This window comes from Hemiscyllium ocellatum, chromosome 12 (genome assembly GCF_020745735.1).
Source record: "Hemiscyllium ocellatum isolate sHemOce1 chromosome 12, sHemOce1.pat.X.cur, whole genome shotgun sequence".
Taxonomy (NCBI): domain Eukaryota; kingdom Metazoa; phylum Chordata; class Chondrichthyes; order Orectolobiformes; family Hemiscylliidae; genus Hemiscyllium; species Hemiscyllium ocellatum.
In genome coordinates, this window is record NC_083412.1 from 70,968,600 (window position 1) to 70,988,767 (window position 20,168).

At 37.9% G+C, this 20,168-nt stretch overlaps 1 protein-coding gene across 25 annotated transcripts in view; it reads left to right on the forward strand.

Annotated features, from left to right (window-relative positions):
* The window catches only part of LOC132821115 (target of Nesh-SH3-like), a 348,093-nt gene that overhangs the window by 194,695 nt on the left and 133,230 nt on the right, over positions 1 to 20,168 (forward strand). For 5 of the 25 annotated variants that reach the window (XM_060833661.1, XM_060833668.1, XM_060833670.1 and 2 more), the window contains 10 exons: positions 1,117 to 1,260; positions 2,756 to 2,893; positions 3,711 to 3,854; positions 6,957 to 7,097; positions 7,988 to 8,131; positions 9,252 to 9,395; positions 12,390 to 12,530; positions 13,420 to 13,563; positions 14,681 to 14,824; positions 16,203 to 16,343. The exons of 7 other annotated variants lie outside the window; for them this stretch is intronic. In XM_060833661.1, coding sequence (XP_060689644.1) covers positions 1,117 to 1,260; positions 2,756 to 2,893; positions 3,711 to 3,854; positions 6,957 to 7,097; positions 7,988 to 8,131; positions 9,252 to 9,395; positions 12,390 to 12,530; positions 13,420 to 13,563; positions 14,681 to 14,824; positions 16,203 to 16,343 — 1,425 coding nt within the window. The remainder of the gene's footprint in view (positions 1 to 1,116; positions 1,261 to 2,755; positions 2,894 to 3,710; positions 3,855 to 6,956; positions 7,098 to 7,987; positions 8,132 to 9,251; positions 9,396 to 12,389; positions 12,531 to 13,419; positions 13,564 to 14,680; positions 14,825 to 16,202; positions 16,344 to 20,168) is intronic. 13 more of the 25 variants (XM_060833676.1, XM_060833677.1, XM_060833678.1 and 10 more) reach the window with 11 other exon arrangements.

Sequence of the window (20,168 nt, forward strand, 5' to 3'; positions counted from 1 at the left end):
CATGATGACAAAACGTCAGAGAACAAACCTACAACCTAAGACATAGAATCTAAACCTGATGTAGTTGAGGAAGAAGTGACCAGTCCCTCTAAGGTTATTTCTGCCTGGAACATGAACTCCTGAATGGAGCAAATAATAGTGGATGCATGTTGAGCTGGTGTGTTGATGCAAGAGAGGACTCTAGGACATGCTTTGGCACACTTGTTTAATTAAACAAATCTGGTAGTCTGTTGTCTCACATACAATTCAGTGTTGTGACACACAATAAATGAAATGAGCAGTCTATTGCCTGGGATTTATGCATTTTACATCTCTCTATTGGATTCTTTGGTCAATTACCTTATGTAATTGAGCTTTAAGACTGTGTTTGGCCAGCGACTGACTTAAAAGCTACACTATCACAAGGCTTATTTATTGATAATTATGCTTTTATGGAGAAATGTTATTGCATGGGATATCAGTTATCATATCTTTCTGATGAACCTTATGGAAGTCATTATCTGTCATCACACAATGCATATAAAATGAACAACTCACTGCATATTACATGGAAATTAAGCACTTTTGTTTGAATATTCACTCAGCAAACTAATTTGCTAAAGTGTAGAGATTGTATTTTGTATAAATTGTGTCAAACTATAGAATTACCAAGTCACTGAATATTTTATGGAAGGTAACCCATTTATTCACATAGTTAAATTATTTGCTCAATTTAGGCATATGCTTTGCTATACATTGTCGGCCACTTTGGTATAAATTGTCGACCACTTCATTGCTTCTATTGTAATAATGGAAAAAATAAATTGGATGATAAATTGCTTTTACACATTGGAAACAACTTTGCTACATTGATTATCTGGCACCAGATGGCTATCATATGAATCATACCATGGAATCCATTGCTGCAGTTAATTATTTTACTCATGGAGTATGATTTAGAATTGGATTGAATGGATTATTATGTGATGTATTCAGTTACTTTAGAGAATATATGCTTAATATTACAATGAGAGATAACTTCAGTGACCAAAAAGTACAGGTATATTCCTCTATTTAACACAGATTATTTTCACCATTGACTAAGAATCTTGTGTCTGGATTTCTTCTTATTCCCAGCAGACCATGAGGTGCCAACCTCTGACACTCGTAATGTGTTCAGTTCAATCTCAGAGTTTGAGCTACCTGTCATTGATTCTCCATATATCATCAGTTCAATCCCAGAACCTGAGCCAACTGAGATAGGGAAAGATGAACTTAAAGGTACTTCTGATTTAAAAAAGACTATGTTGTTGGTATGAGCAAAGAAACAGTATGTGCTGTGAGCTTTTGTTACTGAAACAGAGTGTTCAGGCACAACCTTTGGATCCTATTCCACACTCTTGCAGTTAAGTAAGTGTTTTTGTTATTTAGTGAAATACGTTTTTCAATGTAGCATAAAGTATATGAGGTGGGAAAGCTACCGCATTTCTAATCCATGTTATAAAATTGATTTCTTATGGGTTATTTGATCAATATGTTCAGGCCCCAGCAGAATATCAAGATATTGGAATGGGCCTGGTATAAATTCACTGGAATAGTAGCAGGGATGAAGATTTTAGTTTTTGATGATCCTGGGGAAGTTGGGAATACTAGCATAGAACAAAAAGTATTAAAGGAAATGGAATACTTCTGTTCAAAATTCTAAGTAGTATAGACAGAATGTATCGAGAAAAATGCCTATTGAGTGGTACTTTGTTGTAAACTTTGGGCAATTCCAGTTTTTCTTAACCTTTGTAATGGTTTTCCATAACCTCCATAGCACTTCAGTTTGATGTATTTCTCTGTTCTCCCTGACTCTTTCTTGTATATGCATACAAATATACAAATCAGAAAGCAGAGTAGGCCACTCAGCATCTCCATCCTGCTCTCCCATTCAGTAATATCATGGCCGATCTGATGGAAGTGTTTTGTTCATTCTCATCTGCTTTCTATATTCTGTGCAATCATCTAACCTGCTATTTGTATTTAGACTATTGTGTGATTTTAAAAAAAATACTGTCTTTAACATTTTTAGTTAGCCACAAATGGTGGGTATGTTCCTTAGAATTTTTCTTGTAGAACAGATACATTCCAATACGTATATTCTGAAATAACTTTTTGTCTGTTTCTGCATCTCTATTGACATGCCATTAACTTAATTTATCAATTATCTTTACCCAGCTCCACTATGAGATCATTCATTAACTGTATCTCTTTGTACATCGTCTGCTTCAGACTCTACTGTTCTAAGAAACTATCTTGAAAACAAGCTATGAACTCATCATCTAGGTACCTTTGCCCATCTGACTTTTCCCATCAATGTGTAGATTAAAATCTCCCATGGTTATCACTGTGCCTTTCTGACAAACTCTCACTATTTCTACTTTTATGCCCCATGCGACTGTGTGATTAATGTTATGGAGTCTGTGTATCGATATTCATCCAGTCTTCTGACACCATGAGGGTTTTACCCACTGAGGACTGAAAGAATGTTACTATTTATTTCAACCGTTGCTTCAATTTAGTGAGCTGGGATACAGTATGCAGAGTTTAATATTATATGAAATATATTATTTGAATAATATATTGCAATGGTGAAATTGCAATACAATCAATTTAAAATGATAATAGAAGAACATGAGCAATTTTATTTCAACATATTTATCAATAACCCGCTGGAGTGATTTGAAAGAGAGATTATGAATTTTGGATTCGCATTCCTTCTTATCCCCTGCAGACCATGTGCCAGCTCCTGACACCTCTAGTGTCTTCAGTTTAATCTCAGAATCTAAACCACTGGCCACTGACATCCCTAGTGTATTCAAAACAACCCTAGATTCTGAACCTGCAAGAACAGCATGGAAAAAAGTAACAGGTATTTCAGACCATATTTCTGCCTAAGCACTATAATATATATAAACAAGCGCATGTTCAGGTTTGTGTTAATGCAACACATATTTGTCTTTTGTCCTGTCGTTGCTATGCCACACTTTTGCAATTAAATAAATATATTATACTGTCTCGCATGCAATGCTTTCCGTTTCGTGGTCCACTGTGTAGGAAGCAAGCAATCCACTGCCTATCTCCTGGAATTTATGCTTTTTGTTTCTCTTTAGTGGATTCTTTGGTCACCATCCTGATTTTGTGGAGCTTTGAGGCTGTGCTTGGCTAGAAAGAAACTGTATTTTTATGATGTTTATTGAATAATAATTAGCTTTGTGTTGGGTGTGATGTTACTCCGTGGAGTATCTATTATCATACCATTCTCGTAAGAACATTTTGAAAGGAATGTAGAATTGCACAAAGCATATAAAACAAGGAAATTCTTGCACATTTCCTGGAACTTTAAGCATTTTTTAAAATACAGTTCACTTATTTGCTCAGTACGTTTTTTCCTAAAATCTAAGCACTATGCTTTGCTATAAATTGTCAACCCACCATCACTTCATTGTGATGCTTATTGTATGATAAGTTACTTTTACATTGTAGAAGCAGTGTCAGTGCATTAGTTGTCTATTGCCATGTCATGATTACATGACTTTTAAAAATAATATTGAATTAATACATTTTCACTCCGTTTAGACATGTGCTGCAGTTAATGGGCAGAAATGCAAATGTAATCCTTAAAGCAAAATAGGAATTATTTTCACTATTGATTTTAAATTTTGTATTTGGACTGCTCCTTATTCCAGCAGACCATGAGGTGCCAACCTCTGACACTCGTTCTGGGTTCAGTTCAGTCTCAACCTATGAGCTACCAGTCACTGACTATCCCTATGTGCTCCATCCAGTCCCAGGATCTGAACCTGCAAAGATAGGAAAGGATCAATTTACAGGTACTTATGACAATGATTACATTTTTGATATTAGCAAAGGAATGGAATAAATAATGTGGTTGTATTGAGATTTGTGTAACCAAAACAGAAATAGGACTCGATCTGTAGATTCTGTCGCATTTTAGAAGTTAAGTGAGTGGTTTAGTCGATAACCCCATTTGTCATTGTTATATAAAATATATGAAAAGAACAAACTGAAGTATTTCTGCTTTATTTTATGCAATTTGCTCATCGTTTGGATTATTTGATCAATGTACTTATTTTTAGAAGTTTAGGTATGTGACTTTAAGAAAGATATCAAGATCCTGAGGTGAATGGAGAATAGATTGACAGGAATGATAGCAAGGTTGAAGTCTTTAGTTTTTATGGAAAGCCTGAAGAAGCTGGGATGAGGTGCGACTGAGTTAAGGAAATTTGTCTTCATTCAAAGCGGAGTGAACTTTGTTGAATTCTGCACCAAAGAAGGCTGTGGAGGTCAAGTCATTGAATATATTCAAGGAAAGGTTTGAGTTTCAAGGAGAGTCAGAGGCTGAGGAATGCCCTTCTCGAGGTTACAAAATCATTAGAGGCTTAGGCAAGTTGAATAGTCAAGGTCTTTTCCCAAGGATAAAGAGTCCAAAACTAGAGGCTATAGGTTTAAGGTGAGAAAGAAAAGATTTAGATTAGATTCCCTACAGTATAGAAACAGGCCATTTGGCCCAACAAGTCCTCACCAACCCTCCAAAGAGTAACCCACCCAGACCCATTCCCCTATGCGATATTTACCCCTGTCTACTGCACCTAACACTTAGCGAGTTTTGAGATGATTTGTAGATCTGGATGTAGGTTTGTTTGCTGAGCTGGAAGGTTGGCATGGCATTCTAACAGGACCTCTATCAGCAAACACATCGAGTTAGACCCATCTACCATCCCCTGAGAAAAAGAACTGGAAATGACATCTCCACAGGAAATTACATCACCACATGAAATGACATCACCAACCCAAATAAACCTAAACATATAAATAGAAAGCAGGGATCATTAGCATTGCTTTGCCTGGAGGCCCACTGAAGATGTTACTTAGAAGGGTGATAAAACTTCTGGAAATGAACCTTCCAGCTCAGCGAGCAAACCTACATCCAGCACCTAACACTATGGGCAATTTAGCATAACCAATTCACCTAACCTGCATCTCTTTGGACTGTGGGAGGAAACTGGAGTACCCGGAGTAAACCCACACGGAAACATGGAGAATGTGCAAATTCCACACAGACAATCACCTCAGGCAGGAATCAAACCCAGGCCCCTGGCACTGTGAGGAAACAATGCTAACCACTGAGCCACCATGTCACCTGTATTTAAAAGGGACCTGAGGGGCAATGTTTTCACGCAGAGTGTGGTGCGTGTATGGAAAGAGCTGCCAGAGGAAGTGGTGGAGGCTGGTACAATTACAACACTTAAAAGACATTTGGACAGGTATATGAATTGGAAAGGTTTAGAACATAGAACATAGAAGAATACAGCGCAGAACAGGCCCTTCGGCCCTCGATGTTACGCCGACCTGTGAACTAATCTCATCTGACTTAATAATGTTCTTTAGAGAAGGAAATCTGCTGTTTTTTTTTCTCAATTTGCTCAACATGTGATTGCTGAACTACAGCTTTGAACTCTGAAATAGCCCAGCAAAGCACATGGTTCAAAGTCAATAGAGATAGTTGACAAGTAATAGCGTTGTCAGTGACACACACATCACATGATGAATAAAGACATGGGTGTTTTCTAAATGGGGAGAAAATTTTGAAGTCTGAAGTACAAAGAGATTTGTGGGAGTCTAGTCTGGGATTCTCAAGGTAAATTTGCAGGTTGAGTCAGTAGTTAAGAAGGCAAATGCAATGATGGTATTTATTTTGAGGAAACGTGAATATAAAAATGTGGATGTACTTCTGAGACTCTAAAAGACTCTGGTCACACACATTTGGGGTATTGTGTACAGTTTTGGGTCCCATATCTTGGGAAGGATTCACTGGACCTGGAGCATGGTTAGAGGAGGTTAACAAGAATGGTCCCAGGAATGAAAAGCTTAACATATGAGGAAGTTTGAGAACTCTAGATCTATACTGGAGTTTAGAAGGGTGAGGGGGTATCTAATTGTAACTTAGAGAACACTGAATGGCCTGGACAGAGTGATTGTTGGGAAAATGTTTCTATTGGCAGGAGAGATTGGGACCTAATGACACAGCCTCAGGGTAAAGGGAAGAACGGAGATACGGAGAAACTTCCTTAGCCAGAGAGTGTTGAGCCTCTAGATTCATGACCACAGAAGGTTGTGGAGGCTAGGTCATTAACTAGATTTATGACTGAGATAGATAGGTTCTTGATTGCCAAGGGGATCAAGGATTATGGGGAGAAAGTGAGAGAATGGGGTTGAGAAACCTATAAGCCACGATTAAATGGCGGAACAGGCTGTATGGGCTGCATGGCCTAATTTCTACTCCTGTGTCTTATGGTCTTATGTTAAAATAATGACAACAATCTTGATGAACTTCTTTACTTTGTTGTATGCCTTGGGGTTATTGCATTTACTGCATTACCTTGGCCAGTCTTCTCTGTCCATGCATCTAAGTAACCAATTACCTTATTCAGATGTAATTTGCTTTTCACAAAGTCATGCTGGCACTTCTTGATTAATTGTAGCCTTTTAACATGAAAGTTTATTTATTCTTAACAGTGGATTTTGGTAGCTACCCCAGCATTGTCATGAGGCTGACAGCTGTATAATTTGCAGATTTCTCACGAGCATGTTCTTGAATATAAGATTAGCAATTTATCTGCCTTCCAACACAAGTCCTCCATCACTGAAAATTAGAAGAATTTGCTACTTATACTTTCAGCACTTCTTGGATTCGTTTTGGATTCATTATGTAGAGTTTAGAAATGTATAAAATCTATCAGATACAAACTGTATAACTAAAATTGAATCGATTTAATGTGATAATGGAAGAATGAGACAAATGAAATTTAAATGCACTGATGTCCAGTAAATAAAATCAAAAATAGATGTCTGAAGTTTTCTTTATGACAGATCAATAGTATTGTGTGCTCCTTCCCTCTTATCCCCTGCAGACCATCATGTGCCAACTCGAGATGCTCCTAGTGTCTTCAGTTTAATCACAAAATATTACCTAAAGGTCACTGACACCCCGAAGGTATTCAAACCAATCCCAGAGTCTGAAACTACAGAGATAGCAGAGAAAGAAGTAACAGGTATTTCTGAGACTATTTCTGCCCAGAATATGAATTCCTGAATGGAGTAACTTATAATAGATGCATGTCGAGATTTGTGTTAATGCAAGAAAAGATTCTGAAACATGTTGTAGATGCTATGATACACTTGGATAACTAAATATGTTTGATAGTCAGTACACTGTCTCGCATGCAACCCATTCAGTGTTTGGGGCACACAATATATAAAATAAAGAAGTCACTGCCTATCTCTTGGAATGTGTATCTTTTACTTTTCTCTATTACATTCTTGGTCAATGTCCTTATTTTATGGAACCTTGAAGCTTTGCTTGGCAAAAGGGTGACTTTCAAGGCTGTACTTTTGTGATGTGTATTGAATGATAATTGGCTTTTTGTGATGGAAACAATGTTACTGCATGGATTAGTTGTTGTCATACTGCTCTCCTTTGAATCATTTGGAAGATGGTTTGTTATTCCTGACTGCATATAGAATATGAAAATCACTGCACATTTGATGGAAAATGAGCACACTTGATATCACCATTCGATTATTTCATCATCATACTTATTTGCTAAAGTTTAGAGACTGTGCTTTGCTATAGATTACCAATCTATCATTTCTTATTTGTGATGTTTTAAATTAATTTCAAATAGAATAAAATATTGGTGCATTGAGGGTATTTTGCCAGGTCAATATTGCATGAATCTTTTTCAATAATGTGGAGTTAATTAATTTACACACTCAGCTATAATTTAATATTGAATGGAATGCATTATTAAATGGTGACTTTGAGAGAATATTGTAAGTACTAGAGTGATGTTCACAAATACAAGTATGTTTTGCAAAATCTGAAGAAGATTATTTTCACAAAAGTTGAGCATTTTGCATTTGGATTCCTTCTTATCCCCAGCAGCCCATGAGGTGCAAACCTCTGACATTCGCAATGTGGTTAGTTCAATCTCAGACAATGAGCTGCTGGTCACTGATTCTCCCTATGCGTTCCATTCAGTTCCAGGATCTGATCCTGCAAAGATAAGGAAGAATGAATTTACAGGTATTTCTGACCATAACTCTGTTTTTTGAATGAACAAAGGAATGAATAAAAAGTATCGGCATGTTTATGTTGTGTTCCAAAATAGTTAGGGCACATTCTGCGCCATAGATTGATTAAGTGAGTGATTTAGTTGCATATGAAATGCATTCATCATTCTTGCATAAAGCATATGAGAGGAGCAAACTGCTGCATTTGTTTAAATGCAAATTGTTTATCTTTATTGGATTTTTTGATCAGCAGAACATCAAGGTCTTAGATTAAAGATTTCTGACTGGACTGTGAACTCCTGAATGGAGTCAATATAAAGAAATGCATGTTGAATTGTGTATTAGTGTCAGAGAGGATTCTGGCATAGCTGTAAGTGCTGTGCTGCACTTTTTCACAATTGCAATACATTTGTAAAATGAGCAATTCACTATCAATCTCCTGGAATTTAGGTTTTGTGCTTCATCCATTGGATTCTTTCATCAAACTTCTTGCTGCTTAGATCTTAGAGGCTTTGTTTAGTTTGACATGCCTGTCAAAACAAGGCCGAACTGTGGTAAAATTCATTGGATGATAATTAGTTTGATGTGTTGTAAACAGCGTTAGTGCATGCAGTATGCGTTATCATGCACAGGTTTGTGTGACGTTGGTAAGCGTTTGTTGTCTTTATTCAAACCATGTGAAATAAGCAAAACATTTTTTTGCTAATTAATCATTTTTGGCATCACAATTGGGTTATTTTCTTATTATACTTATTTCATAATGTTTAGAGTCTTGTGAAGAATTGACTTTCAATTGATCATTAGTATAAAGTTTATGAAATAATAATTCATTTTAACATTGTGGAAGCAATGTTACTGCATTGCTTTTCTGTTACCATCTCATTATATGAATCTTTTGCAATTATATTGAATTAATTAATTTAATGACAGAGTAGCATTTCATATTGAGTGTAGTATACTATTATATTACCTATTTGGTGATTCTGAAGAGTACATTGTCTTTTTTTGAGGGAATTTTACAAAAACAGTGCTACATTGATGACCGGAAATATAGTTATACTCCTCAAAAAAAAAATTAACATTATTTTCACAATTGATAAGAACTTTGTATCTGGCTTCCTTCTTATTCCCAGCAGACCATGAGATGTCCACCTCTAACACTCACAATGTGCTCAGTTCAAAATCAGACTATGAGCTGCCAGTCACTGAGTTACCCCATATGCTCCATCCAGTGGCAGGATCTGACCCTGTTAAAATAGGGAAGAAAGAATTTACAGGTACTCATGACAATAATTGTGTTTTTGGTCTTAGTAATGGTGTGTGACATGCATGTTGATGTTTGTACAATAGAAACAGAAAGCTAGATCTTGGAATAAGTGAAGAATAGATTCATAAGAATGGTAATCAAGAGTGTGTTGCTGGAAAACCACAGTAGGTCAGGCAGCTTCCAAGAAGCAGGAGAATCGACATTTCGTGCCAGAGCCCTTCATGTGGAATGAGACTGGGAGCCTCGGGGGTGGAGAGATAAATGGGAGGGGGGTGTGGCTGGGAAGAAGGTAACTAAGAGTGCAATAGGTGGATGGAGGTCGGGGTAATGGTGATAGGTCAGAGAGGATAGTGGAGTAGATAGGTGGGAAGGAAGATGGACAGGTGGGACAGGTCATGAAGACGGTGCTGAGCTGGAAGGTTGGAACTGGGGTAAGGTGGGGGGAAGGGAAATGAGGAAACTGGTGGTCCACATTGATGCCATGGGGTTCAAGGGTCCTGAGGTGGAAGATGAGGCGTTCTTCCTCCAGGTGTCGGGTGGTGAGGGAGTGGCGATGGAGGAGGCTCAGGACTTGCATGTTCTTGGCAGAGTGGGAGGGGGAGTTGAAATGTTAGGCCAGAGGGCGGTGGAGTTGATTGGTGCAGGTGACCCGGAGATGTTCTCTAAAGCACTCTGCGAGAAGGCATCCAGTCTTTAAAGATGTGTTTTAAAGGCGCTTTAGGGACACGTTATTTATTGTAACCGTTGGATAAACTTGAAGCATTTGTGGTTAGTTAACTTTTCTAGCAGTGGCCTTTGATTCTAACTCTTGAAGAAATAATTAAGCTGACAGGGCAGGAAGAACCTGAAATGACATCTCCACAGGAAATTACATCACCACATGAAATGACATCACCAACCCAAAGAAACCCAAACCTATAAATAGAAAGCAGGAATCATCAGCATTGCTTTGCCCGGAGGCCCACTGAAGATGTTACTTAGTAGGGTGATAAAACTTCTGGAAATGAACCTTCCAGCTCAGCGAGCAAACCTACATCCAGCACCTAACACTATGGGCAATTTAGCATAACCAATTCACCTAACCTGCATCTCTTTGGACTGTGGGAGGAAACTGGAGTACCCAGAATAAACCCACACGGAAACATGGAGAATGTGCAAATTCCACACAGACAATCATCTCAGGCAGGAATCAAACCCAGGCCCCTGGCACTGTGAGGCAACAATGCTAACCACTGAGCCACCATGTCACCTGTGTTTAAAAGGGACCTGAGGGGCAATGTTTTCACGCATAGTGTGGTGAGTGTATGGAAAGAGCTGCCAGAGGAAGTGGTGGAGGCAAGTACATTTACAACACTTAAAAAGACATTTGGACAGGTATATGAATAGGAAAGGTTTAGAACATAGAACATAGAAGAATACAGCGCAGAACAGGCCCTCGATGTTATGCCGACCTGTGAATTAATCTCATCTGATTTAATAATGTTCTTTAGAGAAAGAAATCTGCTGTTTTTTTTTCTCAATTTGCTCAACATGTGATTGCTGAACTACAGCTTTAAACTCTGAAATAGCCCAGTAAAGCACATGGTTCAAAGTCAATAGAGATAGTTGACAAGTAATAGCCTTGTCAGTGACACACACATCACATGATGAATATAGACATGGGTGTTTTCTAAATGGGGAGAAAATTTTGAAGTCTGAAGTACAAAGAGATTTGGGGAAGTCTAGTCTAGGATTCTCAAGGTAAACTTGCAGGTTGAGTCAGTAGTTAAGAAGGCAAATGCAATGATGATATTTATTTTGAGGAAACGTGAATATAAAAATGTGGATGTACTTCTGAGACTCTAAAAGACTCTGGTCACACACATTTGGGGTATTGTGTGCAGTTTTGGGTCCCATATTTGGGAAGGATTCACTGGACCTGGAGCATGGTTAGAGGAGGTTAACAAGAATGGTCCCAGGAATGAAAAGCTTAACATATGAGGAAGTTTGAGAACTCTAGATCTATACCAGAGTTTAGAAGGGTGAGGAGGTATCTAATTGTAACTTAGAGAACACTGAATGGCCTGGACAGAGTGATTGTTGGGAAAATGTTTCTTTTGGCAGGAGAGATTGGGACCTAATGACACAGCCTCAGGGTAAAGGGAAGAACGGAGATAAGGAGAAACTTCCTTAGCCAGAGAGTGTTGAACCTCTAGATTCATGACCACAGAAGGTTGTGGAGGCTAGGTCATTAACTAGATTTATGACTGAGATAGATAGGTTCTTGATTGCCAAGGGGATCAAGGATTATGGGGAGAAAGTGGGAGAATGGAGTTGAGAAACCTATAAGCCACGATTGAATGGTGGAACAGACTGTATGGGCTGCATGGCCTAATTTCTACTCCTGTGTCTTATGTTAGAATAATGACAACAATCTTGATGAACTTCTTTACTTTGTTGTATGCCTTGGGGTTATTGCATTTACTGCACTACCTTGGCCAGTCTTCTCTGTCCATGCATCTAAGTAACCAATTACCTTATTCAGATGTAATTTGCTTTTCACAAAGTCATGCTGGCACTTCTTGATTAATTGTAGCCTTTTAACATGAAAGTTTATTTATTCTTAACAGTGGATTTTGGTAGCTACCCCAGCATTGTCATGAGGCTGACAGCTGTATAATTTGCAGATTTCTCACGAGCATGTTCTTGAATATAAGATTAGCAATTGATCTGCCTTCCAACACAAGTCCTCCATCACTGAAACTTAGAAGAATTTGCTACTTATACTTTCGGCACTTCTCGGATTGGTTTTGGATTCATTATGTAGAGTTTAGAAATGTATAAAATCTATCAGATACAAACTGTATAACTAAAATTGAATCGATTTAATGTGATAATGGAAGAATGAGACAAATGAAATTTAAATGCACTGATGTCCAGTAAATAAAATCAAAAATAGATGTCTTAAGTTTTCTTCATGACAGATCAAAAGTATTGTGTGCTCCTTCCCTCTTATCCCCTGCAGACCATCATGTGCCAACTCGTGATGCTCCTAGTGTCTTCAGTTTAATCTCAAAATATTACCTAAAGGTCACTGACACCCCGAAGGTATTCAAACCAATCCCAGAGTCTGAAACTACAGAGATAGCAGAGAAAGAAGTAACAGGTATTTCTGAGACTATTTCTGCCCAGAATATGAATTCCTGAATGGAGTAACTTATAATAGATGCATGTCGAGATTTGTGTTAATTCAAGAAAAGATTTTGAAACATGTTGTAGATGCTATGATACACTTGGATAACTAAATATGTTTGATAGTCAGTACACTGTCTCGCATGCAACCATTCAGTGTTTGGGGCACACAATATATAAAATAAAGAAGTCACTGCCTATCTCTTGGAATGTGTATCTTTTACTTTTCTCTATTACATCCTTGGTCAATGTCCTTATTTTATGGAACCTTGAGGCTTTGCTTGGCAAAAGGGTGACTTTCAAGGCTGTACTTTTGTGATGTGTATTGAATGATAATTGGCTTTTTGTGATGGAAACAATGTTACTGCATGGATTAGTTGTTGTCATACTGCTCTCCTTTGAATCATTTGGAAGATGGTTTGTTATTCCTCACTGCATATAGAATATGAAAATCACTGCACATTTGATGGAAAATGAGCATTTTTGATATCACCATTCGATTATTTCATCATCATACTTATTTGCTAAAGTTTAGAGACTGTGCTTTGCTATAGATTACCAATCTATCATTTCTTATTTGTGATGTTTTAAATTAATTTCAAATAGAATGAAATATTGGTTCATTGAGGGTATTTTGCCAGGTCAATATTGCATGAATCTTTTTCAAAAATGTGGAGTTAATTAATTTACACACTCAGCTATAATTTAATATTGAATGGAATGCATTATTAAATGGTGACTTTGAGAGAATATTGTAAGTACTAGAGTGATGTTCACAAATACAAGTATGTTTTGCAAAATCTGATGAATATTATTTTCACAAAAGTTGAGCATTTTGCATTTGGATTCCTTCTTATCCCCAGCAGCCCATGAGGTGCAAACCTCTGACATTCGCAATGTGGTTAGTTCAATCTCAGACAATGAGCTGCTGGTCACTGATTCTCCCTATGCGTTCCAATCAGTTCCAGGATCTGACCATGCAAAGATAAGGAAGAATGAATTTGCAGGTATTTCTGACCATAACTCTGTTTTTTGAATGAACAAAGGAATGAATAAAAAGTATCGGCATGTTTATGTTGTGTTCCAAAATAGTTAGGGCACATTCTGCGCCATAGATTGGTTAAGTGAGTGATTTAGTTGCATATGAAATGCATTCATCATTCTTGCATAAAACATATGAGAGGAGCAAACTGCTGCATTTGTTTCAATGCAAATTGTTTATCTTTATTGGATTTTTTGATCAGCAGAACATCAAGGTCTTAGATTAAAGATTTCTGACTGGACTGTGAACTCCTGAATGGAGTCAATATAAAGAAATGCATGTTGAATTGTGTATTAGTGTCAGAGAGGATTCTGGCATAAGCTATAAGTGCTATGCTGCACTTTTTCACAATTGCAGTACATTTGTAAAATGAGCAATTAACTATCAATCTCCTGGAATTTAGGTTTTGTGCTTCATCCATTGGATTCTTTCATCAAACTTCTTGCTGCTTAGATCTTAGAGGCTTTGTTTAGTTTGACATGCCTGTCAAAACAAGGCCGAATTGTGGTAAAATTCATTGGATGATAATTAGTTTGATGTGTTGTGAACAACGCTAGTGCATGCAGTATGTGTTATCATGCACATGTTTGTGTGACGTTGGTAAGCGTTTGTTGTCTTTATTCAAACCATGTGAAATAAGCAAAACATTTTTTTGGAAATTAATCATTTTTGGCATCACTATTGGATTATTAACTCATTAGACTTATTTCATAATGTTTAGAGTCTTGTGAAGAATTGACTTTCAATTCATCATTAGTATAAAGTTTATGAAATAATAATTCATTTTAACATTGTGGAAGCAATGTTACTGCATTGCTTTTCTGTTATCATCTCTTTATATGAATCTTTTGCAATTATATTGAATTAATTAATTTAATGACAGAGTAGAATTTCATTTTGAATGTAGTATACTATTATATTATCTATTTGTTGATTCTGAAGAGTACTTTGTCTTTTTTTGAGGGAATTTTACAAAAACAGTGCTACATTGATGACCGGAAATATAGTTATACTCCTAAAAAAATTAACATTATTTTCACAATTGATAAGAACTTTGTATTTGGATTCCTTCTTATTCCCAGCAGACCATGAGATGTCCACCTCTAACACTCACAATGTGCTCAGTTCAAAATCAGACTATGAGCTGCCAGTCACTGAGTTACCCCATATGCTCCATCCAGTGGTAGGATCTGACCCTGCTAAAATAGGGAAGAAAGAATTTACAGGTATTTATGACAATAATTGTGTATTTGGTCTTAGTAATGGTATGTGACATGCATGTTGATGTTTGTGCAATAGAAACAGAAAGCTAGATCTTGGAATAAGTGAAGAATAGATTCATAAGAATGGTAATCAAGAGTGTGTTGCTGGAAAACCACAGTAGGTCAGGCAGCATCCCAGAAGCAGGAGAATCGACATTTCGGGCTGGAGCCCTTCATGTGGAATGAGACTGGGAGCCTCGGGGGTGGAGAGATAAATGGGAGGGAGGTGTAGCTGGGGAGAAGGTAACTAAGAGTGCAATAGGTGGATGGAGTTGAGAGTAATGGTGATAGGTCGGAGAGGATAGTGGAGTGGATAGGTGGGAAGGAAGATGGACAGTTGGGACAGGTCATGAAGACGGTGCTGAGCTGGAAGGTTGGAGAGTTTCCCAACAACCACTCTGCTAGTGGTTGTTGGGAAAATGTTTCTATTGGCAGGAGAGATTGGGACCTAATGACACAGCCTCAGGGTAAAGGGAAGAACGGAGATAAGGAGAAACTTCCTTAGCCAGAGAGTGTTGAACCTCTAGATTCATGACCACAGAAGGTTGTGGAGGCTAGGTCATTAACTAGATTTATGACTGAGATAGATAGGTTCTTGATTGCCAAGGGGATCAAGGATTATGGGGAGAAAGTGGGAGAATGGAGTTGAGAAACCTATAAGCCACGATTGAATGGCGGAGCAGACTGTATGGGCTGCATGGCCTAATTTCTACTCCTGTGTCTTATGTTCTTATGTTAGAATAATGACAACAATCTTGGTGGACTTCTTAACTTTGTTGTATGCCTTGGGGCTATTGCATTTACTGCATTACCTTGGCCAGTCTTCTCTGTCCATGCATCTAAGTAACCAATTACGTTATTCAGATGTAATTTGCTTTTCACAAAGTCATGCTGGCACGTCTTGATTAATTGTAGCCTTTTAACATGAACGTTTATTTATTCTTAACAGTGGATTTTGGTAGCTACCCCAGCATTGTCATGAGGCTGACAGCTGTATAATTTGCAGATTTCTCACGAGCATGTTCTTGAATATAAGATTAGCAATTGATCTGCCTTCCAACACAAGTCCTCCATCACTGAAAATTAGAAGAATTTGCTACTTATACTTTCGGCACTTCTCAGATTCATTTTGGATTCATTATGTAGAGTTTAGAATTGTATAAAATCTATCAGATACAAACTATAACTAAAATTGAATCGATTTAATGTGATAATGGAAGAATGAGACAAATGAAATTTAAATGCACTGATGTCCAGTAAATAAAATCAAATATAGATGTCTGAAGTTTTCTTCATGACAGATCAAAAGTATTGTATGCACCTTCCCTCTTATCCCCTGCAGACCATCATGTGCCAACTCGTGATGCTCCTAGTGTCTTCAGTTCAATCACAAAATATTACCTAAAGGTCACTGACACCCCGAAGGTATTCAAACCAATCCCGGAGTCTGAAACTACAGAGATAGCAGAGAAAGAAGTAACAGGTATTTCTGAGACTATTTCTGCCCAGAATATGAATTCCTGAATGGAGTAACTTATAATAGATGCATGTCGAGATTTGTGTTAATGCAAGAAAAGATTCTGAAACATGTTGTAGATGCTATGATACACTTGGATAACTAAATATGTTTGATAGTCAGTACACTGTCTCGCATGCAACCCATTCAGTGTTTGGGGTACACAATATATAAAATAAAGAAGTCACTGCCTATCTCTTGAATTGTGTATCTTTTACTTTTCTCTATTACATTCTTGGTCAATGTCCTTATTTTATGGAACCTTGAGGCTTTGCTTGGCAAAAGGGTGACTTTCAAGGCTGTACTTTTGTGATGTGTATTGAATGATGATTGGCTTTTTGTGATAGAAATTATGTTACTGCATGGATTAGTTGTTGTCATACTGCTCTCCTTTGAATCGTTTGGAAGATGGTTTGTTATTCCTGACTGCATATAGAATATGAAAATCACTGCACATTTGATGGAAAATGAGCATTTTTGATATCACCATTCGATTATTTCATCATCATACTTATTTGCTAAAGTTTAGAGACTGTGCTTTGCTATAGATTACCAATCTATCATTTCTTATTTGTGATGTTTTAAGTTAATTTCAAATAGAATGAAATATTGGTGCATTGAGTGTATTTTGCCAGGTCAATATTGCATGAATCTTTTTCAAAAATGTGGAGCTAATTAATTTATACACTCAGCTATAATTTAATATTGAATGGAATGCATTATTAAATGGTGACTTTGAAAGAATATTGTAAGTACAAGAGTGATATTCACAAATTCAAGTATGTTTTGCAAAACCTGATGAAGATTATTTTCACAAAAGTTGAGCATTTTGCATTTGGATTCCTTCTTATCCCCAGCAGCCCATGAGGTGCAAACCTCTGACATTCGCAATGTGGTTAGTTCAGTCTCAGACAATGAGCTGCTGGTCACTGATTCTCCCTATGCGTTCCAATCAGTTCCAGGATCTGACCATGCAAAGATAAGGAAGAATGAATTTGCAGGTATTTCTGACCATAACTCTGTTTTTTGAATGAACAAAGGAATGAATAAAAAGTATCGGCATGTTTATGTTGTGTTCCAAAATAGTTAGGGCACATTCTGCGCCATAGATTGGTTAAGTGAGTGATTTAGTTGCATATGAAATGCATTCATCATTCTTGCATAAAGCAAATGAGAGGAGCAAACTGCTGCATTTGTTTCAATGCAAATTGTTTATCTTTATTGGATTATTTGATCAGCAGAACATCAAGGTCTTAGATTAAAGATTTCTGACTGGAACGTGAACTCCTGAATGGAGTAAATAAAAAGAAATGCATGTTGAGTTGTGTATTAGTGTCAGAGAGGATTCTGGCATAAGCTGTAAGTGCTATGCTGCACTTTTTCACAATTGCAATACATTTGTAAAATGAGCAATTCACTATCAATCTCCTGGAATTTAGGTTTTGTGCTTCATCCATTGGATTCTTTCATCAAACTTCTTGCTGCTTAGATCTTAGAGGCTTTGTTTAGTTTGACATGCCTGTCAAAACAAGGCCGAATTGTGGTAAAATTCATTGGATGATAATTAGTTTGATGTGTTGTAAACAACGTTAGTGCATGCAGTATGTGTTATCATGCACAGGTTTGTGTGACGTTGGTAAGCATTTGTTGTCTTTATTCAAACCATGTGAAATAAGCAAAACATATATTTGAAAATTAATCATTTTTGGCATCACTATTGGATTATTTACTCATTAGACTTATTTCATAGTATTTAGAGTCTTGTGAAGAATTCTCTTTCAATTGATCATTAGTATAAAGTTTATGAAATAATAATTCATTTTAACATTGTGGAAGCAATGTTACTGCATTGCTTTTCTGTTACCATCTCATTATATGAATCTTTTGCAATTATATTGAATTAATTAATTTAATGACAGAGTAGAATTTCATATTGAGTGTAGTATACTATTATATTACCTATTTGGTAATTTTGAAGAGTACTTTGTCTTTTTTTTTGAGGGAATTTTACAAAAACAGTGCTACATTGATGACCAGAAATATAATTATACTCCTAAAAAAAATTAACATTATTTTCACAATTGATAAGAACTTTGTATCTGGCTTCCTTCTTATTCCCAGCAGACCATGAGATGTCCACCTCTAACACTCACAATGTGCTCAGTTCAAAATCAGACTATGAGCTGCCAGTCACTGAGTTACCCCATATGCTCCATCCAGTGGCAGGATCTGACCCTGCTAAAATAGGGAAGAAAGAATTTACAGGTACTTATGACAATAATTGTGTTTTTGGTCTTAGTAATGATATGTGACATGCATGTTGATGTTTGTGCAATAGAAACAGAAAGCTAGTTCTTGGAATAAGTGAAGAATAGATTCATAAGAATGGTAATCAAGAGTGTGTTGCTGGAAAACCACAGTAGGTCAGGCAGCATCCCAGAAGCAGGAGAATCGACATTTCGGGCCGGAGCCCTTCATGTGGAATGAGACTGGGAGCCTCGGGGGTGGAGAGATAAATGGGAGAGGGGTGTGGCTGGGGAGAAGGTAACTAAGAGTGCAATAGGTGGATGGAGGTGGGGGCAATGGTGATAGGTTGGAGAGGATAGTGGAGTGGATAGGTGGGAAGGAAGATGGACAGTTGGGACAGGTCATGAAGACGGTGCTGAGCTGGAAGGTTGGAACTGGGGTAAGGTGGGGAGAGATTAAATGAGGAAACTGGTGAAGTCCACATTGATGCCATGGGGTTGAAGGGTCCTGAGGTGGAAGATGAGGCGTTCTATCTCAAGGCGTCTGGTGGTGAGGGAGTGGCGATGGAGGAGGCCCAGGACTTGCATGTCCTTGGCAGAGTGGGAGGGGGAGTTGAAATGTTAGGCCAGAGGGCTGTGGGGTTGATTGGTGCAGGTGTGCTGAAGATGTTCTCTAAAGCGCTCTGCGAGAAGGCATCCAGTCTTTAAAGATCTGTTTTAAAGGCGCTTTAGGGTCACGTCATTTATTGTATCCATTGCTCCTGATGTGGTCCCCTCTACTTTAGGGAGACAGGACGCCATCTCACAGACCATTTTAGAGAACATCTCCAGGACACCTGCACCAATTAACCCTACCACCCCGTGAAGAACATTTGAAGTCCCCTCCCACTCTGCCGAGGACATGCAGGTCCTGGGCCTTCTCCACCGCTTCTCCCTAATCACCCGACACCTTGAGGAAGAATGCCTTATCTTCCGCCTTGGGACCCTTCAACCCCAGGGCATCAATGTAGACTTCAGTAGTTTCCTCATTTTTCTCCCTCCACCTTACCCCAGTTCCAACTTTCCAACTCAGCACCGTCCTCACGACCTGTCCCATCTGTCAATCTTCCTTCCCACTTATCTGCTCCACTCACGTCTCCGACCTATCACCTTTACCCTCACCTCCATCCACCTATTGCACTCTTAGCTGCCTTCTCCCCAGCCCCACTCCCCTCCCATTTATCTCTCCACCTCCGGGGTACCCAGCCTCATTCCTGATGAAGGGCTTTCAACTAAAACGTTGATTCTCCTGCTCCTTGGATGCTGCCCGACCTGCTGTGCTTTTCCAGCAACACACTCTAGACTCTGATCTCCAGCATCTACAGACCTCACTTTCTCACAAGAATGGTAGCTGTGCTGAAAGCTGGAAAGAGTTTCCTGAGAACAAAGTATGTTGAAGGGAAATGAAATAGTTGTGCTCAAAATATTGAAGAACTTAGATATTTTCCATAGGGAAAGACTTTTAATTTTAACACGAGAACCAGTTAACAAAAGGAGATAGTTTACT